Source organism: Mustela erminea, chromosome 3 (genome assembly GCF_009829155.1).
Source record: "Mustela erminea isolate mMusErm1 chromosome 3, mMusErm1.Pri, whole genome shotgun sequence".
NCBI lineage: Eukaryota > Metazoa > Chordata > Mammalia > Carnivora > Mustelidae > Mustela > Mustela erminea.
In genome coordinates this window covers 79489197-79506103 of record NC_045616.1, presented here as the reverse complement: position 1 = coordinate 79506103, position 16907 = coordinate 79489197, and the positions used below count along the sequence as shown (strand labels likewise).

General features: G+C 38.4%; 1 protein-coding gene across 2 annotated transcripts in view; it reads right to left on the bottom strand.

Moving 5' to 3' along the window:
• Positions 1 to 16907, bottom strand: part of PLPP1 (phospholipid phosphatase 1) — a 93556-nt gene that overhangs the window by 23432 nt on the left and 53217 nt on the right. The window contains exons 2-3 of one of the 2 annotated variants that reach the window (XM_032336233.1): positions 11820 to 11971; positions 5933 to 6213 (exon numbers count right to left, since the gene is read on the bottom strand). In XM_032336233.1, the coding sequence (XP_032192124.1) occupies positions 5933 to 6213; positions 11820 to 11971 (433 nt within the window). The remainder of the gene's footprint in view (positions 1 to 5932; positions 6214 to 11819; positions 11972 to 16907) is intronic. The other variant, XM_032336232.1, reaches the window with a different exon arrangement.

Below are 16907 nucleotides of genomic sequence, written 5' to 3'. Positions count from 1 at the left end.
GTGGGATGGCACCGAATATCTAAACTTAAAGGGTGTTATTATGGGGGGGGTTGGTTTTAAAATAAATTAGGATATACATGTATTTACCAACAGATAGTTGCAGGAAGTCACTGAAAGTAAAGAAAGGATCTTGTCTTTGCAAGTCTATACCTTGACCAAAATAAAGCCACATGTCAAGTCAACTCATTATGCATTCAGGAAAGACAATCAGACACCAAGCCAAATCTCAAGGGAGAAAAAAAACTTTTGCTTTTATTCCACATCAAAACAAAATTATATGGAATGTATAAATGCAACATAGGCTAAATCAAAAGTATGCGTAAGAATGTGTACAGCTATTTAACTAGGTATCATGTGGTGTGACTTCACTTTTATTTCTAAACAAAGAAGTTTCTTAAGTGCCCCAGATTGCCTTAAAAATTAACAAACTGCTGGGACGCCTGGGTGGCTCAGTTGGTTAAGCAGCTGCCTTCGGCTCAGGTCATGATCCCAGCGTCCTGGGATCGAGTCCCACATCGGGCTCCTTGCTCAGCAGGGAGCCTGCTTCTCCCTCTGCCTCTGCCTGCTATTCTGTCTGCCTGTGCTCTCTCTCTCTCTCCCTCTCTCTCTGATAAATAAATAAAATCTTTAAAAAAAAAAATTAACAAACTGCTGACAAAACCCTGAAGATTATGCTGGTTTTACTGAAGCTAAATCCAGTAAAACACTGCCTGTATACCCTAAGCCTCCAGCCTACCTGCCTGCCTGTGATCCTACTGCTCCCTGCATCCTGAGACATACCCTGTCCTAATTCTAAACGTTCAGACCTTACTTATCCTCCGAAATGCCCCTCTACTGGAAGCAGTATTATTATCCTCCAATTTCATCATTTCATCTTCCCTCCTTCAAGGCACGGATCGATCACACACACCGTCTCCAAACACGTCTCAGCCCCTGTGCAGTGAGCCCACAAGAGCAACGTGTGCGCTTGGGGAGGTAACACCCACAGTGACTAGGACTTAACAGCAGTAGATGTTAGTTGAATTCAGTAACTTCATGGCGAGGCTGAAGTTGTGAATCTCAGGTCAGCAGCCATAGCACCATCTGTGAATGTTTTAGGAACGAAAATTTTCGGGCTCCCTGGCATGCAGATTCATTGAATCAGAAATTCTAGGGGTGAGGCCCAGCTATCTTGTATTGTAACAAACTCTCCACAGGATTCCAATGTGACTGAAGTGTAAGAAATTCTGGGGCAAACAGAGTCAGAGCCAGACTGAAGAAAGAGTCGCAGCTGCAACCAGAAGTGTCACGTGCTAACATTCAGAACAGAGGAGGTGGAAATTGGTGCTGGCCTTCAAGCCAAATTGCTTTTATATACACTAAGAGCTAATGTCCATTCACAGGGTAAAGGATCTTTTAAAATGATCCCCTCTTTCATTCTATGTGTTGCTATCTCCCGGGAGATATAAGAATAAAATGAAGGTTGTCTGCTAGTTTACTGACATATACACACGGGAAGTTTAGATAAGCCTGAATAAATCTTCCTGAATGCATGAAGTGTCCAGTAATGTCTACAATTAGACCACAAAGAAGCAGCCATTCTCTCAAAGTGTAAAGCAGGTTTTGCCAGGTACTTAACACCACAGCTAGTCAGTCTGATTACAGTGGGTTTTTACTATTATAGAAGGCACTCCCTCAAAATTCAGCTGTGTGATTTACCTGTACAGGGTTTGCATTAAAAAAAGACAAAAGGAAAATTGTGCCTCACATTTAACCAAACATATCACAATTAAACATCTAAATAATACAAAGCTGCCATAATCCAAAAGAAGTAAATTTATTTTGGATATCTAATTTATATAGCCAAAGACCAATTGCTCAGAATTGATTAGGAACGCTGAGTCTACCCTTAAGCAAACAGAATTTAAATAAAAGCCAGAAAAAAGTGAATTTCTCAGAGAAGACAAAAGTTTCCATACTGTAGTATCAAAAACAGAGCAGCTGTTAGTGAGCTGTCTTACTCAACTACAGACCCCAACAGTTAAAGCCGGAAATAGGCAAGACTGCTTAACTGATGCTCCAACGAAAATCCATTGTGCTTATTTCTTACCAGACTTTCCAGGCACTGGCAATGACATTTTGCGAAGACCTGAACATCCCAAATGCCAGATCAGAAAAACCCAGATAGCAATGGAATGCCTACACGACCACATCCCACACGTCCCCTTCCCGGCCCATGATGGTGCGGTGATTCCCCCCTCCGATGACCATGCCCTCCCTGCCTGTTCTCTTGCAGGCACTCCATCCGGACCTCTCCCTGTAACTCGGACAAGGTGTCTGCCATGCTGATGGAGAGGTCAGTGGGTAAAAGCCTGAGCCTATCACCAAGCTCCTTGTAGGTAGCACCCTAAATTTCTCCCTTTCTCTTTTCCAAACCATCATCTCTTGAGTTGGTGACTACTCTCACACCAGTTTATTGTAGTTTGTGCTGCAAAAGTGTTGGCAAACCCCGCCAGGAGCTGTGCTTCCGATTTGTCCAGCCCCCTTGGGTTTCCTGGCACAGAGCAACTGGCCCCAGTAGCACCAGGGCTTACCGGCTAGGTTCCTGAGTTGGTGGCGGTGATAGGTCATTTGGGAACACAGCTAGTTGTGCACAATCTTAAATTCACCCTGCCAAACATCCTAAGGTTACAGATACCATGTGAGGTCGTGTTCCCATCATCCTGGGGATTTTAAGCACTGGCTTGCAAAGTGCGGTCCTGAGATCAAGCAGAGGTAGCAGCATCTGGGAGTGTGTTAGAAATACATATCCTCACCTCCCACCCCACCTGAGGATGAAACGTTGAAATATGTGTTTCCAATGAACCACTAACATTTGAGAGACACTGATCTAAGGAGTCCCTAAAGAGAATCTTTACCTGGGCAGAGTGCTATAGGTCTGAACTGCCTGTGCTCATTAGTAATTTTTTTCCCCCCACAAATGGAAAGGACTGCCATTCTCATTGGCATAAGCAAGAGCAGCTGGATGTCCCAAATTTACAAGTACAGCCCCTTTTCGTTTATAGTAAATGCCCAGGTATTAATTTTAAACAATGAATAGGAGCTAATAAGGAGTTAATAATTATGCTACTCTAATCCATTTATGTTCTCACTTCTATATTTAGGACCCAGGGCCACAAATGAAGCCTGGTAAAAGTCCTCTGACATCAGTGATACAAGAGCACCAGAGTGTGCACATACAAAGGAAAGGCAGAGAGAGGAATAGAAGGAAATAAGAAAACGAATATCGAGACCAAAAGCCAAAATTGTAAGAGAGTACTCTCACCCTCAGATGTAACTCTGACTCATTTATAGTCAACAAAAATGACTCATTTCGGGTGCTTATGTTCCTTTCTTTCCAATGTCACGCATTATAATTTTATAATTAAAATAAACGTACAGGGGACAGGCTGTGGAGATAAATAAATTAGAGGGGGAAATTACACTATGATCCTAATACATTACAGACAATGTCTAGACTGAAATGTTTTTGTATTTTTGGCATCCCAACCTAAAAATTCAAGAGAAAAGCAATAGGAAAGCCTGAATCCAACGAAATTAGGCTTCACAGCAGAACAGCAATGCAAAGCCACAGTTATGAACCAGAGTTATAAAACTCTGGAACTGTGGCAACAACTAACTCATTCTGGAAATACCAATGGAAATCCCATTTTTTCTTGGAAGATACAAAGTTTTCTTAAAATTTCATTTCTAGATTTGATTTTCCTTCTCACTTCAGAACCCTAAAGCTTATCAACAGATCTCACTGAAAATGTGGGAGGCTGAAGAAACTTTTAAAGTGTAATGGGTAAAAAACTATGTATACTTAAGTCAAAAGTACCATATTATATTATAGTATAGTATAGTATAGTATAGTATATCTTGGTCAATTTAGATACACTAGCAATACATATATAATAGAACATACATGGACTGGAAAATGTAACCATATTTATGTCATTTAAAATAAATTATATTTCACGTTTTGTCCAAATGGCTCATGTAAAAAAGAAAAGTCTCTCAATAAGACATACTATTATAAGAAATTTTTGAGCTAGAATGTATGTACCCAAACCAGAGAAATAATATATGTGTGAAGAAACTATTTTCTTAAATAATCAGTTATAATGATATTTTCTGGACATTAGGTAAGCCCTTATCACCCGACTTTCTTAAATACTGTGACAAGAGAAAATGTTAGAGTTTTCCTATTGTGGTGATGCAGGAGATGTTACTGGAGACATAGGCATGGATAGTCCTCTGTATTTCTCTGAGTTTCTCTGAGTCTTCAAACTCTCTACCAAAAGTCACTGCATCTCCTAGTTGTTAAATCTGAGACCTTTCCCTAGGACACTGCAGTGGTATAAGAGCAGAGAATGAGATCTCCACATCTCACACCCTCAGAGCCCAGTGCTGGTGTTGGTAGGTTCATCACTCCTCAAAGCCATTTCTGGACCATTCTTCCCCAGTCCTGTTAAAAAATGCCTTCTTACCTAACCTCAAATCAACAATACTGCCTTCCACTATAAATTGCCTACTGCATTAGCCATTCCTCCCTCCTTCATTCATTAAGCTTTGCCATCCAACAGCCTCTCTATTCTCTGGCCTTGTTATCAATAAGGAGATTCTCTTCTACCACCATCACTTTTTAAATTTAAGTCCTCTGTGCTAGACTAAGCTCCATGAAGATGAGAACCAGAACTATCTAGCTCATGGCCAGATCTCATGCACACAGCACAGTATATACTCTTAGTTAAATAAGGTGTTTTTTTCATCTCCACTACATGCAAAAATTGGGGGCTACTAAGGCCTGTGTAGCTTATAAGAGAACCAACAAGGACAATGAAGTACCTGTGAATCATGTATAAAGAACAGTCAAAGGGTGTTTTAAAGTGATAGCTATTTTAGAACATGAGAACAACAATCGTATAGAAAAGGTAAGGCTCTTAAAAAAAAAAAGTAAGGCTGATAATTCTGAAACTTGAGATGAGGAATTGTGGCTTTTTGTTTTTTTAAAGATTTTTATTTATTTACTTGAGAAAGAAAGAAAGGAAGTGAGGGAGCATGAGCTGGGGGTGGGGGACAGAGAGAGAGGGAGAAGCTGGCTTCCCACCGAGCAGGGAGCCAATGCGGGGCTCAATCCCAGGACCATGGGATCACAACATGAGCCTAAAGCAGACGCTTAATGGACTGAACCACCCAGGTGCCCCTACTGGCTTTATCTAATGTTACTGGGCCTTCATTTGCTCATCTATACATTAAAGGAGTTGGACCTTTTGGGTTGCAAACATTGTATTTCATTCATGCCTAATAGCGTGCCACATGTAGAAAGGAGCCTAACAAGGTCATTATAAGAAGGCAACCTGAAGTCCTAAAGCTGTCAATGTATGAAATTTCCTTACAAAAAATATACTCTAAGAATACTAAGAGACAGAGCAGAACTTAATACAAGGCTGGACTACGTGGAAGGTCAGCAAACTATAACCCCTGGAGCAGCCTGTTTCTGTTAATAAACTTTTATTGGAATGTAACCACACCCATTCGTTCAAGGACTGTCTATGGCTGTTTTTTCCTGGTACAACAGTACAGATGTCAAATTAACCAAATGGCCCACAAAACCTAAAATATTTCCTACCTGGTGCCTTAAGAAAAAGTCTGTTGGCCCTGCACCACTATATGACCTATGAAGTTCATTTTAATTATTCATGAGAGATGGGAAGACTTGCATTAAAAGGCTCTTACACAGAAAGTAGGGGTAAAATGGGGAAAAAAGAATAAGTAGAGATAATAAGTCAAAATATGAACTCAGTTAACCACCCAGTGATTATACTAGCGGCTCTCCCTAAGCAAGTAAAGAAACCTTCTTTTCCAAGAATACACAAGATAAAACGAACATTGAAGTTTTAACACGCACCTGCCCTCCTTCACTTTCCGTGCATTTCCTCGACATATGTAGTTTTCAATGTAACCAACACTGCAGTTGATTTTTGACCAATCTAGGTCACAAACATCCAGGAAGTGAGGGCGCAGTCTGCCTATTGAATACTTGGCAATGTCAGTCAGGGACTGACTAGCAGCTGCACCAAATAAAAATGTTCCAATGGCTTTGTAAATAGTGGCTATGTAGTTATTCCTGATAAAGGAATTCGAGTGCAAGAGGTTATAGTAAACAGACAGGACTTCTCCAATAATCATCTGAAAAAGAAACAGAAAAATAGTATGTTAAAACAGCAACTGGGCACTTTAAACAAAATTAAAAAAATAGAAAAATAATTTTTATATCACAATAAAATATTTTAAAAACACTCCCCTTTTTTTATTTGCAAATGCAGAGTCAGGATATCTAATTCTAAACCATGAAAAAAGGAGTCAGATCTGCTTATAAAGCAATGGACAAAATAATTTCAAATCTACCTGAAACAATAAGACCTTATTTCTTTTCTGGTACTCAAATAAAATGAGTTTTAATAAGCAACTATGTATCATGAATGAGAAAAACCATGGTTTGTTCAAATAACACAAATTTTCCTAATTAGAGTATCCCCTGTGTAAGTACTTTTGATCTGGCAGTATTTCTTAACCAAAATTGCTCTGAATCAAAAACATCCATCATATTTTAAGAAGTAAAATAGTTTCAGGGAGTAAACTAACTAATATAAAAGCAGGGATCTAACACTGAAACCAAAGTGTATAGAGGACAGAGATCAGCAGACAGAGCCTCCCAGCCCTGCGTTTCCAGAACCCGAGGCCTGGTTAACAAGACTCAACAGACTTTACAAGACTTAACAAGTCTCATTAACAGACCAAACACACATTTGATGCTCTCCTTCTCCACGAAAACATTTCAAGTGACTCTTCCCTCTTTATTTTTCACTGACTTTATTTCTCACTAAAAGTGAAGACAAGGCCTTCCCAGATTCTAGTAGTGTGTCAGCCAGCATATGCTGTTATAATGAGTTTAAAGGCATGAAAAGCCTTCCTAGTACTTGACAATTCACAGACCTTAAGAAATCCAAAAAATACTGAGGAGAAAATTTGTACAAAATTACACTTGCTGATAAAATAATCCATATTCTAGCTACCTGTGACCAAAATAAATAGTAGAACAAGAAGAATCAGCTTGCTTATTTATGTTGGGGAAGTGAGGAGATAGAACTCACGAAATTTTTCTTAAGTACTAGTTTTGCTGCTTCACCTTAAATTTACATGAACAATCGTATAAAACATTCAAACATTTCCATTTAGTGTGGATTAATTATTTTCATGGTGAACCTTATTGTAGGTAAAATAAATGATTGCCTCCTAAAAGAGCTTTTAAGAACCTAACACTAAAGGAGCACTTGGTGGTCTGGGTGGCTCAGTGGCCAAGCATCTGTCATGATCCCAGGTCTGGAATCGAGCCCCACATCAGACTCCCCACTCAGCGAGAAGCCTGCTTCTTCCTCTCCCTCTGCCTGCTGCTCCCACCTTGTGCTCTCTGTCAGATAAAGAAATAAAATCTTTAAAGGAAAAAGAAAAACAAAACCTAACGCCAAAAATTCTTTCTTCATTTAGCTCCATGGCTCTGTAATTAGAATGTTAAAACTCTGACAACTAGACTATGAATCCCACAAAAGCAAGAATCAAGTTTTAGTCATCGAATAAAAGCCTAGTACCACCATAGTGGCCTCAACAGAGTAGGTGGTTAGAAATTCTAATTGAGGGGCGCCTGGGTGGCTCAGTGGGTTAAAGCCTCTGCCTTCGGCTCAGGTCATGATCTCAGGGTCCTGGGATCGAGCCCTGCATCGAGCCCCTCAACGGGCTCTCTGTTCGGCAGGGAGCCTGCTTCCCCCTCTCTCTCCGCCTGCCTCTCTGCCTACTTGTGATCTCTGTCGAATAAATAAATAAAATCTCAAAAAAAATTTTTTTTAATTGAAAGGGGTGCCTCATGGGTAAAAAGAAAACACCCCTAAACATTAAGCCCCAGAAAAATATATTCCCCCATTGCAGTAACTAATGTGAATGAGTTAATCAGATACTTTCCTGAGAAGAGGTCTCTCAGAAGAGAAAAGCCATGTGCACTTCTAGGGATACCACACTCTGCAACTGCACTTAGGTTCTTCCAACCGGCCCTAGTGGCCCATGTATTAAAATATATACTCTCTCCTCTGACTGTTAAGGTGTCCCAGCAACTGCCTTTAGAGATGTGCACCAAGAGAGGACTTCTCTCGTGTTTCATTATGGAGTTGTTCTTTGATCATTTACAATATATACCAATTACACCAATAAACCACAATTTGAGCAGCTGAAACTCTCACACTTCAGCCGTCAGCTGTTCTTAAGAGTGTAAGCACTCAATTATTTTCCAATTCTTTAGGGCCACCCAAACCCTGGTTCTTGACACTGGGGACAGAAAGTCAGCTCACTAGGAAAATTCAGAGCCATGGGCACAGATGACAAACTGATTCACAAAGGTAAGCTGAAACTTAAAATCCTTGATGCTGGGAAAGGGCAGGGGGACTCTAAAGCTGACCAATGCTGGTCAACGTGTATTGTTTTTTATTATGCCCTCCATCCTCACTGAGACAGACAAGAGACAAGTTCTAAACTGACTTTCTAAATGTAGGGATGTGTCTAAGCATTTCACTACTCATGACAGCCATATTTTTGTTTCATTTTAACACTTTGTCCTGCCCTTTGAGCCATTTATGCCAATGCTTAGTCTTTGGTAAAGTCTACACTTAAGCTGACTGTGGCCTTATCTTATAGCTGGGATCACTTCTTATGCATTATTTATACTCCAAAGATAGGATAAATTATTAAAGAACTAAAGATAGTGTCTGGGGGATTAAAACAAAATGCTTTTGAAGATCAAAGCTAATAATTACCCAAATATATGTAATTCAAACCATTTAAAACCTAGGCACCACAATATTTTCTCACCATCTCTTTTATAGCTCCATCAATCCAGATGATTTTATACATCTCTATACTGTCCCTGTATTATATGCCTCCCCTTCAGGACCCACCTTCCCAAAAGTGTAGTCTAAAATCACTGGTGTACTTCTACTTCTTCCTAAATATTTAAACTACTTTCATTCCCTTTATTCTACGGAATCTTTTTCCAAAAGTCAAAATGGATTAAACAGGTATTTATCAACTCTCATTTACCTTAACCTCTCACGGTATTTGACATCACTGATTATTTCTCCTTATTGAAATTCTCCCATGGCTTCTGAGAAGCTCTACTGACTATGGTTCTCCACCAGGCTCCCTCAATCACTGTGGATCATCTGTAAGCCAGGTCAAAGACCTGGTAGGAAGTCTGAATCACAGTCCTCATTTTTTTTTTAAAGAACTGATTCACTTTTTAGTTAATAAAATTAAACTTTTTTTTTTTTACATGTCTAACGAAGTGCTACCTCTAATCAGTGGAGTTAATAAAGTGAAAATTTTTTTAAGTTAGTACATAAAACTATCAGCCTGTGCAGTGTTGGCTGATATGGCTGATATAAAAATAGTACTTTCATAGCACCTTTAAAAAGTCTGTTCTTTTTTAAGAAACCTACACTTAATTTGTAATTGCTTTATTAAACACAGAGATAACTTTCTCAGAGCTGATGGTGAAATCATCAAAACTTAGGAATTTATTAAATACAAATAATGAGTTCTTGCTCACTGAGGGTTCTGTCAGGCCCTGCACTCATGCAGGCCACACCTACACTCCAGGAGCCTGGCCATCAGAGTGCCGTCCTGCTGCAGGCCCCTGGTCTGTACTGGATTTCTGTAGTTTTGCTTGTGTAGCATCCTTTTGACTGAGACACAAAGTCAAACCGAACTGAAAGACAAGTCCATCTGCAGCAGGGTTCGAGTACTCCAAGGGAGCATCTTTTCTGGACCGAGCTACTACAGCTGACCCTTTAACAGCACGTGTTTCAACTGAGTGAGTCCACTTTTATTATACAGTACTGTAAATGTATTCTCTCTTTAGGATTTTACTAACATTTTCATTTCTCTAGCTGACTTTATTGTGTAATACATGTAACATAAAAAAAAATATGCTAATTGATTCTTTATGTTCTCAGTAAGGCTTCCAGGCAACCAGGCTCTTAGTAGTTAAGTTTTGGGGGAGTCCAAATTTTTAACACCAATTTCTGACTGCACCAGGTATCAGTGTCCCTTAACCCCATCTTGTTTGAGGGGCAACTCTATTCGCAGCTAAGTATCCTACTAAAAACTTTAAATTCAAATAGTATCTCAGAAACACACATTTTTTAAAAAAGATTTTATTTAATAAGGGTGTAGGAGAAGAATAAATGAAACAAGATGGGATTAGGAGGGAGACAAACCATAAGTGACTCTTAATCTCACAAAACAAACTGAGGGTTGCTGGGGGGAGGGGGGTTGGGAGAAGGGGGGTGGGGTTACGGACATTGGGGAGGGTATGTGCTATGTTGAGTGCTGTGAAGTGTGTAAACCTGGTGATTCACAGACCTGTACCCCTGGGGATAAAAATATATTATATGTTTATAAAAAATAAAAAATAAAAAAATTTTTAAAAATTTTAAAAAAAGATTTTATTTATTTAGAAACACATATTTTTTAAAAAATCTACTCTTTCTGCCTTCCTAAAGGAACACTGATAGGCTTGGCTTTCGTTCTTTCCATAGTAAAAATTCAGTGTAAAGATCTGTCTAGATTAAAGGGATCTGCTGATTTCTTAAAACTTCACCATACTAAAGGAGGGTCAACCAATATCCCCATGTAATTACTCTCATGTCATTCCCACACCTAAGACATGCCGGGTTCCATGGCAGGCAGCGAGGGTACTAAGAAGAATGAAGCAACATCTCTGCCTTCCAGGAGCTCACAGTCCCACAAAACAAACATGTTTATGAGACAGGTTTTCTTTTATTAATTACATACCATAAATAATGAGTTGATTCATTCTCAGTGCTAATAAGGAACTGTGATAATTCTTGAATAAAACACTGAATTTCTAAATTAAGACTTTTTTTTCAATAAACACCAAAACAGACAAGGCATACATGTTATCTCATTGACCTATCTCCTGGTTGGGCCGTAGTTTCTATTTTAAATCAACATAAATCTTCTTTCTAAAGTTATCAGTCATGGAGCATAAAGTTATTTAATCTAAGTCATAGACTCTCTCAATTGAGAAATTATTAAATAATCTAGTGCAATCCCTTGATGTCATCTTCTTAGCACAATCTCTAAGCATTCCCACCTGAAATCCTAAAAGCAATAGTTACTCTTAGGTTTCAGTACCAGTAAAAAATTTCTTGCGTTCACTGCTGATTATAGATAGAACTCTGGCTTTTCTCTTTAGTTTTCTGGCATTATATAAAAATTCTTTAACAGGGGTTAGAATGAAGTCTTGACATTAGTTATTCTTCTCTTTTAGAACTCTGTAACTAGAAAGTAGGTACACGCATACAGATTCCACAAATTATAAAGCAATACCCTAGGTATAAAGAATGCTAAAAAACATACTGCTATAACATGTATCTATTGCATGATTACTATAACAACAGCAAATTAGAGCTTTAAAAATCACAGTGAACTGGAAAAGATTAGCATAAAAGCTATACACATTCAGTAAGGTTCTTTTAATTATATACTGTTATTCCTTTGGTTCCACTTAAAATAGCTGGGATCATCTTCATCAAATAACACCTTCAATTAAATGTTAAAAAAAATACATTGTTTTGGACATTTATGCATTCAATCATTAACAGATTAACACAAAATTAAGCCAACTGCCCAAAAGTGATAAACTTGGAAAAGTGGATTTGACTTACAACAATAATACTGAATGGAATGATTATTCCACCTAATAACGCATAAGGTATGGTGTCTTCTTTGTAAGGGTACTTGATGGACTCATCATTACAGAATATTCCTCGTTGGAAGGGGGTATGCCTTGAAGTAAGAATTGCAAAAGGCAATCCAGCTAGCAAAAGGAATAAATGAAAATATCATTAAAATGGAAATATGAAAATTAATGAATGGCAATAATTAACCCAGAGACTGTTTAAAAATGCATTTGCCATGAAAATAAATAAGAGCACACATAAAAAGGAAATGCAGCAATGCATGCAACACAAGTTAGAAAGATTACAGTTTAAATTATAAAGGTAGGAAGAGGACCAATGCTTAACCAATCTAACCAAGAGTATCTTCTTCCCTTTGTTTCTGCCCAAACACGCAGATTGAAGAGAAGACCAAAAAAAAATCCCTTCTCATACTCTTGTTTGCCGCTCATAGGGTTTTCAACACTATTCCCAAACCGATTTGTCATGCACTCTGCTTCCAAAAGGAAAACAGCTTTTTGACATTACCCATTTCATCTCTACATTACTACCACATTTGGACAGGACATGGTCATGGCTAAGCTATCAGAGAATCTAAATAATGTGTTGTCCACTTGCTTCTATACCATCTATATCAAGTTTCAAGCTGCTGTGAAAAGGATCTGAACTTAAACCAAGTTTAAGGAAAATGGACAATGAAATCAAGCACAAAAAGACAGTTCTTTCTGTTTTCATCCATGTTTTCCCTCAAGATTATGTCTCACACTCACCTCCTAAATGGTCTCTTCCCTAAAAGTCAGCTTTAAGAATTCAGGTCTCCTTAACTTCTCTGAGCAGATACACTGATTAATATGCAGCATACCAACTAGGAATGCTCTGTAAGAGAGTTATAGATTAGCAGAAACCTTCAATATGAGGTCTGTGGCAAGACTTCCCCAGGTATGGAAGATACTCTCTCTCAGAGACCCATTTTCCCAGTAGTAATGCCATAACCACCAAGCTAACATGCTCATTGTATGTCTGAGTGTTCTGTCCATGAAGCACCAAGCCTTGATGACCGTTTACAGGTCTCATTAACTCCGCTGAAACTCTGCCTGTCATTACTACAAATATCAAGTATGTTCCTCCTGCAAGAGCTAAAGAAGCACATTCCTAGGTCTTTTATTTATCTCCCTGTCTTTCATTTATGCCCTGAATACATGAACCAAAGTTTTTATCGTTGTGTTAAAAATCATCTGCCAAGAGCGGCAACCCAACAGTCTTTAAGATGTTCACATGGTTCCAAAGCCATACTTCTAGTAAAAGCTACCATTACAAATAAATAAATAAATACATAAAATAAATTAGAATCAACTTTGCTAACTGACCCTTATACTACCTCTCATATCTGATTTCGAACTATCCTCTGATTCACTAAACTATCTGCATTCAGAAGAATAGGGCAAAATGCCCAAGCCTTTAATACAATACCACAGCTCCAGCACAAACCTTTTGCACACAGCAGCACACACTGTGGAGGTTAGTAAGCAGATCTGTGATCAGTTGCTGCTTGCCCTATACAGTAACTAAACGTTCACCCTTCAACCAATAGCAAATTTATTTTGTATTCACAAAGAACCACCATTTCTAAGGTTCAATTCTACTTGCAAGAACTCTATACGTAATAATGGAAAATTTCAATCTCTACACGGCATATTTCTGAATTGGCTGAATTTTTCTGAATTTTTCTTTCTTTTCTTTTTTTTAAGATTTTATTTATTTATTTTTTTTGACAGAGAGAGACACAGTGGGAGAGGGAACACAAGCAGGGTGGGTAGGAGAGGGAGAAGCAGGCTTCCTGCTGAGCAGGGAGGCCTGATGTGGCCCCATCCCAGGACCTGGGCTCATGACCTGAGCCGAAGACAGCTGCTTAATGACTGAGCCACCCAGGCGCCCCAGAATTGGTTGAATTTTTCAGTGATTTCTTTTTTTTTGTAGTAGAACAAGAAAATATCTAGTACAGAAATTAAATCCACATATGATAGTGTCCAAAACTCAGTAGGCTTTATGTCCTTATTCTCAGGAAAAAGTCATATTAATAGACCCAAATATATTTAAAAGTTTTCTTAGCAAGCATATCCACTAAGTTGGGTTTTGGTTTTTTTCCTCTGACCAAAACAACTATGCTGGAAATTATTTTTAAATTTGGAAAAAAAATTTGGGTTTTTTTTTTTAGGATAGGAAGGAAAGAAAGTAAAATCACATACAAATATAATTAGCCCATTTTTAAAAACAGGAATATATAAACAGGTAAATATTGAGTGAATCCACTGTCAAAGAATTCTGGTAGGCACTACCAGGAATACAAAGTTATATAAGACATAATATGTTAAGTGCAGCAGAGAATAAACAGAAGTACAAAAAGTTCATAGGAAGGTTCAAAGAGAAGCTCTGATGATATGCAAAAATCTGGTGGTTACTATAGAACTCAGTAGAAGGCACCTAATAAAGACAGAGATTTGGGGATATAAAGGATCTCTGAAGCCACAGAGGTAAAAGAAACTGCAGGACGGATCTGAAATGAAAAGAAGAGGGGGGTGAGGCAGAGGGCAGCCGCAATAATAAAGGGATGAGCACAGGAGGAAGATCCACTGAGGCAGACCTGGAGGCCCGAAGAAAGGTCAGGAGAGAGGAACATCACTGAGATCAAGTCCAGAGATAGCATCTCTGGATATGATTGAGCCACAGTATCTAATACATTTTTAAGAGCCAGACTTGCAGTAAAAGTGGTTTTAATAAGAAGAAAGGATGGAAGCCATACCATGGAGATTTTAGTAAGGAATGATAAAAAAATAATTTTTTTTTAAAAAGCCGGAATCTACCACAAATGCACACTATTCTTTTGAGAGTGTGAGTGAAGAAAAGCAATTTTATCACAGAAGGTCTTAGAAATATTTTAAATTAATAATATTCACGATATAGGTCCATGAGATCTATTTTTTCAATGTCACTGTTCAACACCATTTCATTTCAGGTTTATACTAAACCTGAATGTAGACCCCAAAAAGGGGACGGAGAAGATCAAATCACCAGTTGTTCACTGACCCACTTCAGGCTCAAAAAGATGACCTAGCCCAGAATCCTGCTCTAGAAATTTTGGAAATGGAACAAAGACTGACTCAGAGCTGGCAAGCAGCACTGAACCATGTGCAAGAAAGAATGGCTGAAGAAGAGGCTGAGGACAAAGCAGGCCTGCAAAGAAAACAGAAGTGACTAGCCTGGCCCCTGAGAGTGAGAAATGGGGAAAGCGGCTTTGGCTCCTATTGCCAAAGGGCCTCACTGATCTTGCTATTTTGGAGCTGTTAGAGTGCCCCGCATCCTGTTCACAAAACCCAGCCTTACTTCAGCTAGTTAAAAAGGATTTCTGCCCCTTGCAACCAACAGAGCCATAACTGAAACAATTCTAAAAACTCTTCCTACTGGGCACCTGGGTGGCTCAGTGAGTTAAAGCCTCTGCCTTCAGTCTAGGTCCTGATCTCAGGGTCCTGAGATTGAGCCCCGCATCAGGCTCTCTACTCGGCGGGGAGCCTGCTTCTCTCTCTCTGCCTGCTTCTCTGCCTACTTGTGATCTCGCTTTCTGTGTCAATTAAATAAATAAAATCTTTAAAAAAACAAAACAAAAAAATAACTCCTCCTACTGTGAAAAGCATGTAGATTACTAGTTTTTGATTAGCCTATGTAATGCTAGTATGAACATTTCCAAATACTAATCCTTATTTACATTTCTAATTTTTTCCTAAGAATATACTTTTTATGTAGAATTATAGGCCAAAGGATACAAATGTTAAGGTCTTTGACAAACTGCTCCAAAAAGGTTATTTTATATAATCACAATTTACTCTATCAGCCACAGGGTATAAAAATATGGAGAAATCCAAAAATTTAAGTAAAAACATCTGATGCTATTGTTAACTACAGATTTCAAGGCAAAGGAGAAGGGTTCCATTTACTCTTTTATCAATGTATAACGAACACCCTTTTCCTTTTACCTGAAAGATTACACCTCCAAGACAACTCCTTTTCCTCATCACTCAAATGACTACATTTGTCAAACTATGTTTTTCTTCATATTTCAGTTTATGAAATTCATTTTTATTCCCTTTTTGAAAAAAAAAATTTACTGAGGTATATAGTACACAAACCATAAAATTCATCAACTCAAAGTATACAATTCAGTGATTTGGGTAAATTTATACAGTTGTACAGCCATCACCATAATCCAGTTTTAGAACTTTTTCATTACCCCCCAAATTCACACAAGCCCATCTGCATTCAGTCTTTGCTCCCACTGCCAACCCAGGCAACCACTCATCTGTTTTCTGTTTCTACACATATTTGCCTTTTCTGAGCATTTCAGTTGAATGCAATCATTCAATATGTGGTATAACTTAAGTCCTTATATCACTTAGCATATTTTTGAGGTCCACCCGCCTTGTAGCATGCATTTTTTTCCTTTTTTATTGCTAAATAGTATCCTACTGCATGGATAAATCACATCTGGTTTACCCATTCACCAGTTAATGGATATTTGGATTGTTTCTGTTTTTGTCTAGTAGGAGTAATACCACTATAAACATTCACGGACATGTTTTTGTGTGGACATGTATTTCCCTTTCTAATGAGGAGACACCTCAGAGTAGAATGGCCAAATCATATGTATATGTGTATGTGATAAGTTTACATTAAACTTAAGAAATTGCCAACCTGTTTTCCAAAGTGGCTGTACCACTTTACACTCCCACATTCTGCTTTTTAATATGCCCACATAGCTAGTCACATTCACACATTTAAGAATCAGATTTTCTGCATGGTAAACTCCTACTTACTCACAAATAAATACAGCCTTCTACTTTCTACTAGTGAATATTTATCATGGTTCAAAAGAGAATGTATGAGACAGTAACTCACCACTTCACCAACTAAATACCACCAGAGCGCTTCTCCATCCTTTACCAGAGATAGGAAAAGATAACATAAGAACATGGTCAGATGCCTGGGTGGCTCAGTTTGTTAGGCCTCTAACTCTTGATTTCAGCT